The sequence below is a fragment of the Haliotis rubra genome, unplaced genomic scaffold, assembly GCF_003918875.1.
Source record: "Haliotis rubra isolate DU_JTF1 unplaced genomic scaffold, ASM391887v1 Scf2346, whole genome shotgun sequence".
Lineage (NCBI taxonomy): Eukaryota > Metazoa > Mollusca > Gastropoda > Lepetellida > Haliotidae > Haliotis > Haliotis rubra.
The window spans coordinates 17545-24114 of record NW_025766388.1 but is presented as its reverse complement, the minus strand read 5'-3'; the positions used below and the strand labels follow the sequence as shown (position 1 = coordinate 24114).

The following is a 6570-nucleotide window of genomic DNA, read 5'->3' as shown; positions in this document are numbered from 1 at the left end:
CAACAACTAAACTAACGGGGTACAGAAACGATACCAAATCGAGATGACTGATACAAACCACCATTGTGAAAATGGAAGTGAATTTTAATAACAGGATTAAAATTCACTTTCCTTTTTCACAATGGTGGTTTCTGCTTCTTCAACTTCGACAACTACCAACTACGTCTACTTTTGTAATCATGTTGTAGACTGTTTTTACATCCTAAGTATGTTTATCTAAGCTCCTATATCTGGAGTATGCACAACCTGTGTCGCCGAGCACATGTAGGCCACTTGGTAATAGTCTATGAAATTAAGATACATGTAAAAGTAGATCAAGTCTCTTTGCTCCACGCAAAAAGAAGAGCCCGAGAAAAATATACGGACAGCCTTCCAGAACAGGCTGTCCCAAACAGGCTCCGACGATACAAATAACTCCTTTTCTATCCATTTTTCTCTGTACAACAATATTCATTCAAGTGTAACGTAGCCTGTGTAACAAGAATTCGAAGTCTCTGAGAAGTGAACAACGCCCTGTATTCACTGTAGGTAGGCGGATGTTCATAATGCCCTAGAATTATTATGTAAGGGGTCACCATTGACGTATCACTGTCACGATATCTTGACATGCTCGGATACACATACCTTATGTAGAACCTATAATAGCTGCAGGACAAATATCTAATTTTGGCACTCATGATCCCACACAGTATTATTGCGAAAGCAGCAATTTTTCACATACTTAATTTTACATGCCCCAACACGCATGCATGATCTGGATCTTGAAATAGCTATATGACGAATGTAGCTTTTTGCACTCGTCTTACATATCATATCAGGTGTATTACAGAATATACACCGGCCGAAGTGAGGGTCCACGAGCACTCCAAAAGGGTTCCTACTTTCAACTTTGTACCTTGTGAGTATGGTTTTAGTAATTTACCAATACCTTTATAAATATTCCACTAACATCGAGTCTAGGGCTTCACACATTGTCCCCATGTGGGAAATCGTACCCGGGTCTTGGGCGTAACGAACGAACGATGTAACCACTAGGCTATCCAACCACACCTTATTTGGGACTTAGACTCCTTCCCCAGTTCAAAGGATCGTGTCGCCCGGGACGGTGATATCGTGTTTAGTTCCAAGGATCAATCACTAAACTGTTGAAATATTGTTGAGTGTGGCGTTCAAGAGCAACAATACAAAAATATTCAAACAAATCTGACAATGACGAGTTTTGACTATTCATCGAAACAGAGACCACTGCGCGGTATAGATGCAACAGTTACTTAGGAATACATTACTTGAGATGAAACCTAGTATGTCACACATACTGGCACACTTAACAAGTTAAGGGTTAAGAAAAATCTGGATGCGCGAGGTCTATGGATGACAGAAATATGGACACCCGCTCAACGGGAGATTAATGTTAAGTAAAGCACAAACGCCACTTTCACAAGTTTTTTTTAATTGCCTTGCAGCGTCGGAATTGTCTAATAAGGGGCGGTGGAGTAGCATTGTGGTTAAAGTGTTTGCTCGTCACGCCGAAGGCTCGGGTTCGATTCCCCACAGGGGAACAAAGTGTGAAGCCCATTTCTGGTGTCCCCCGCCGTTATTGCTGGAAATAACTAAACTCACTCCACTTTTGGCCGACAAAACACGGACTTTTAAACATACTCACTGCCAGTGCACGTTGTTGAGAGACGGAGTGTTTTTCGGTCACAGCTGAAGCACATTTATTGCAAAAGATGCCCAGCAAAAATATGATACGTATATTGTTTTATTTTTAATGTCAAATATAAAAGAGTCGAAGGTTTAATTGCCTGTTCTGATAAATATTTTTTCATTCACTTTTACATTACTACTAAGAGGTATTGACAATTTTAGGATCATGTGTCATAAAATGATAATAATAATAATAATAATAATAATAATAATGGGATTTCAGGGGATTCCTTTAGTCCTTTGCTTTTTTGTCTGTCTTTAAATCCTTTGAGCTTTCTGCTCAATAAAGAGGAGGGTTACCATCCCGGACCTCCTCAGCACAGATCCCCAACACCTCTTACTCATCTCCTTTACATGGATGATATCGAGCTCCTTGCCAAAGGAGATTCCAATTTGAAAGAGCAGGTTCTCCTTGTCGAGTCCTTTTCTAATGATATTGGCATGACATTTGGACTCGACAAATGTAATACTCTTCATTTGAAACGTGGCAAGGTAACTAATGATGGCTCGGTCAAGTTACAAGGGGAGGAGTTATTGAGCATCTTGTGGAAGATCAGGCCTACACCTATCTTGAATGCAAGTTCGAGACAAGCTCCAGGATGCCCAGATTCAAGACAAACTTCGGGCAGAGTATAAATCTCGTTTAAAGAAAATCTGGAGCTCAGAGCTAAATGCTCGAAACAAGGTCAAAGCCACCAATACTTTTGCTGTGCCAGTCCTTTCCTATTCCTTTAGAGTAGTTGATTGGACGAAACAAGACATCCAGAGTCTTGACCGTCTAACCAGAAGGATCATGTCTGATAACAGAGCCCACCACCCTCGTTCCTCTCTTTAACCGTTTATACATGCCAATCAATTCTGGAGGTCGGGGTTTGATTAATGTGGAGGCTCTTCATGATAGAATTTTATTGTGTACTTTTGCACATATTTATTTATCAGATGATCCTCTAGTGATGCATGTGAAGACTCATGATGAAAGCAAGGAATTCCACAGCTATTTTAAGCGTGCCAAGGTTGTTGGACAGAATCTGAAATTTGAGGTTGACTTTGCTGATGGCAATGTACTGCTGGACGGTACAGCGATGGGAGTAAACCAGGTGAAGTCCTTTACCAAGTCTGCCCAGAGTCGGTCTTTTGTGGAGAAGCTTTCTGAGAAGCCATTGCATCGTGTGTACATGCAGTGTGTTGAACAGAATAGCAATCCCACCGACTCCTTCTTCGCTGGATGAAGTCGGCTGGTCTTAAATGTGAAACTGAGGGCTTCCTTTTGCTGCTCAGGACCAGTCACTTCCCACTCGTAATCGCCTAAATGTGATTCTTAAAGAGAATATTAACATGAAATGTCGACTTTGCAATGAATTTACAGAGACTGTCCAACACCTTGTCAGTGGATGCCCTTCCTTGGCACAAACAGCATATCTTAAACGACATGATGGCATGGCTCGTTGCTTTTACTACCGTCTCCGACATGCCTGTGGCTTTGACTCCGAGGTCCATCCATGGTACGACCCTGAACATGTCCAGGGCGTCATGGAAAATGATGCTTTCAAACTTCTGTGGAATAGGCCCATATACAGCCTCAGAAGAATTCCAGCTAACAAACCTGATCTTGTCCTTTTGATAAAGCCAATGAATTTATTTATATCATTGAATTTTCTGTCCCTTTTGACATCAATGTTATTGGCAAGATTAAGGAAAAGCATGATAAATATGCGGACCTCGCCTTTTAAATGTCTCGCTTGCATCCCAAGTACACTGTCGTCAGGCTCCCCATTGTTCTCGGTGCCCTTGTTTGGTACCTCCTGATCTCTTGGCGCAGATCAGGAGAGTGCCCGGGTTCTTCACCGGGAGCACAGCCCTTCTGACACTCTGGGTAATGCAGAAGGCTGCAGTGTTGGGGAGCCTTCATATTCTCCGGAAAGTTCTTGGTGGGTTCGACTAGGCAGCGTTTCCTGGGACAAGTCCCATTCGCTGTCTGGGCTGCGTGTAGAGGGGCAAGGGCCCTGAGCTGATGATGAGCCTTACCAGCCTGACTGTGCCAGGATCACCCGAACCCTCTCTTTATAATCTGCATACAATCTTTGCAATGAATCTGTAAAATAATAATGGCATGGCTTGTTGCTTTTACTACCGTCTCCGACATGCCTGTGGCTTTGACTCCGAGGTCCATCCATGGTACGACCCCTGAACATGTCCAGGGCGTCATGGAAAATGATGCTTTCAAACTTCTCTGAATAGGCCTATATACAGCCTCAGAAGAATTCCAGCCAACAAACCTGATCTTGTCCTTTTGATAAAGCCAATGAATTTATTTATATCATTGAATTTTCTGTCCCTTTGACACCAATGTGATTGGCAAGATTCAGGAAAAGCATGATAAATATGCGGACCTCGCCTTTGAAATGTCTCTCTGCTTGCATCCCAAGTACACTGTCGCCAGGCTCCCCATTGTTCTCGGTGCCCTTGAGTTTGGTACCTCCTGATCTCTTGGCGCAGATCAGGAGAGTGCCCGGGTTCTCCACCGGGAGTACAGCCCTTCTGACACTCTGGGTAATGCAGAAGGCTGCAGTGTTGGGGAGCCTTCATATTCTCCGGAAAGTTATTGGTGGGTTCGACTGGGCAGCGTTTCCTGGGAGAAGTCCCATTCGCTGTCTGGGCTGCGTGTAGAGGGGGCAAGGGCCCTGAGCTGATGATGAGCCTTACCAGCCTGACTGTGCCAGGATCACCCGAATCCTCTCTGCTGCATACTATCTTTAATCTATAAAACATAAAATATAGAGTTTGATATAGCGGCAATATCCAGACGAGTCCTGCTCAAAGGCGCTTTCGTATGAGTCTGACAAGGAAAGAGTCACTAGGAATTGTAACATGATTTGAAAAAGAATGTTTTCAACATTCCCTGAAATGCACAGATTTTCTCTGCACTTTTAATGCCCAATGGAATGTTGTTCCAAAGCATCAGACCTGCTTTTGAGAAACATTTGTCTCCAAATGTCTTTGTCCTCGTACGTGTAAACAACTAGTAACTGGCACTACCAGACCGTAGGGAACGGGAGGGTTGATGGCACTGGGTCAGTTCGTTGATGTATGATGGGCCAATACCGTGAAAAAAAAACTTTGTATACAAGCACAAGAATCTTAAATTCTATCCGTTTGACTATTGGGAGCCAATGCAGATGCATCAGAACTGAGTTATGTGCTCATATTTGCTGGTTCGAGAGATAACTCTAGCAGCTAAATTTTGTACCCGCTGTAACTTTTCAATTCGTTAAATTAACAAAGAAGAAGACAATGGGTAGAACATTGATGACCTAACTACTAGTATTTGAAAAATGAGGCATACAACTCTATGGTGCGTGTTTATTGCACACTGTTATCACGGGCGTGTGTCATAGTTATTACTTTATCTTTCAGGAAACAAATATGGCCTCTAACAACTACGAATGCAGTATTTGCGACATTATTGGTTCAAAGGAAAAGTTAACAGAGCATTTCATCCGAACCCACGTGAGCATTGACAAGGTTCCCTGGATATGCTCACTTTGCGGTTTCAAGGCTGTGTCGCGTCTTCAGTGTAGCAATCATGTAGGTCATTTTCGTCATAAAAAGGCATTAGAGCGAAACCCTGGAGGAAAACTGAGTACAGAAGATCCCAATCCCTCGTATGAAGTACAAGTTGGACGAGATATTTTCCTTTATCGTGAGGATGAACCTGTCTATCGTCACGGCGTGGACAAGGTCATCGATTACAATCATAGATCAGTCGGTATGGTTGTCGGTAATAGATCCAAAGAAGGAGGAGGGAGCACAATTGAAAGAAGAAAGACAGTGGAGGACAGAGAAGGAAAGGGCGGAGAAAGAAAAGGGAAATTGGACAGCAGAGAAGAAAACGGCGGAGAAGGAAGAGAGAAATTGGAAGACAGAGAAGGAAAAGGTGGAGGAAGAAAAAGGAAATCGGAGGAAAGAGAAGGAAGCACAATCGAAAGAAGAAATATATCGGGGAATGGAGAACAGAATGGCGAAAAAAGGAGACAAAAACACAGAACATCAGAACCAGACAAACTACAGAAAAAGCCTAAACTGACGTCATCACGGGGCAAGGACTCAAACACTTTGACCAAACTAGACCGACCAGTCAGTGACACGCATCAAAATTTGCGACGGGAAAATGGACACGTTGTAACCAACGATTCTGGCGCAAAAGAGAAAACAAAAACGAAGAACAATCTCGAAGAGGATCATGGGATCGGAATTACCAAGATCCACAACGAGGCTCAGAAGGCGACGACAGAAGAACCAGCCATGTCATTTAGCAGCGAACAAGGATATAACCTCGCAAGTGAACCTGAAGAATCAGCAGAGGTCAAGGCCGAACCTGACACTGACACTGAGGGTCAGACATCACGAAGTGGTATTGAAGGGGAATCGGAAGTCAGGGCTCCGTGGGAAGAGGGCGCTCTGGTCGAGAAGATAACTGAGCTTACCCAGAGTCTCGAACCACTAAAGAACATCTCAAAGGCCCTCATCGCTCTGGACCACCACATAAGACGCCTTTGCCTCTAGTAAACCAGATTCTTACTGGACCCCCTTCTTCAACAGCAGGCTTGGGTGCGGTCAGAAAATGACTGTGAACTCGGGAAGAAATTCCTACGTTTACTTATTGGTAAATGTTGATGATGTAGCCCTCAGCAAGCAAAAGAAATGGTAAACATGACATGTTTAGAATATTCTTTTACATTAGCATCTTGAAATACTTTTAAATGTGTGCTTCAAGCTTCTCTCTAATGTTTGGTCAGATTCTCTCATACGATCCGTGTAAATCCATTAATATCTGTCATCTGTTGACATGCCTGTCAACAGCTG

At 43.2% G+C, this 6570-nt stretch overlaps 1 protein-coding gene across 1 annotated transcript; it reads left to right on the top strand.

Moving 5' to 3' along the window:
• The first annotated feature begins 755 nt into the window (after positions 1-755).
• Positions 756-6270, top strand: LOC124278308 (cylicin-2-like). Its single transcript, XM_046714026.1, has 2 exons — positions 756-898; positions 5122-6270. Exon 2 carries the CDS (start codon positions 5131-5133, stop codon positions 6268-6270), a length of 1140 nt encoding a protein of 379 aa, XP_046569982.1. The 5' UTR covers positions 756-898; positions 5122-5130.
• The last annotated feature ends 300 nt before the right edge of the window (positions 6271-6570 follow it).

Bases quoted from the DNA above. Each gene is read 5' to 3' on its own strand.
- LOC124278308 (XM_046714026.1), top strand. From the start codon at position 5,131: ATGGCCTCTAACAACTACGAATGCAGTATTTGCGACATTATTGGTTCA.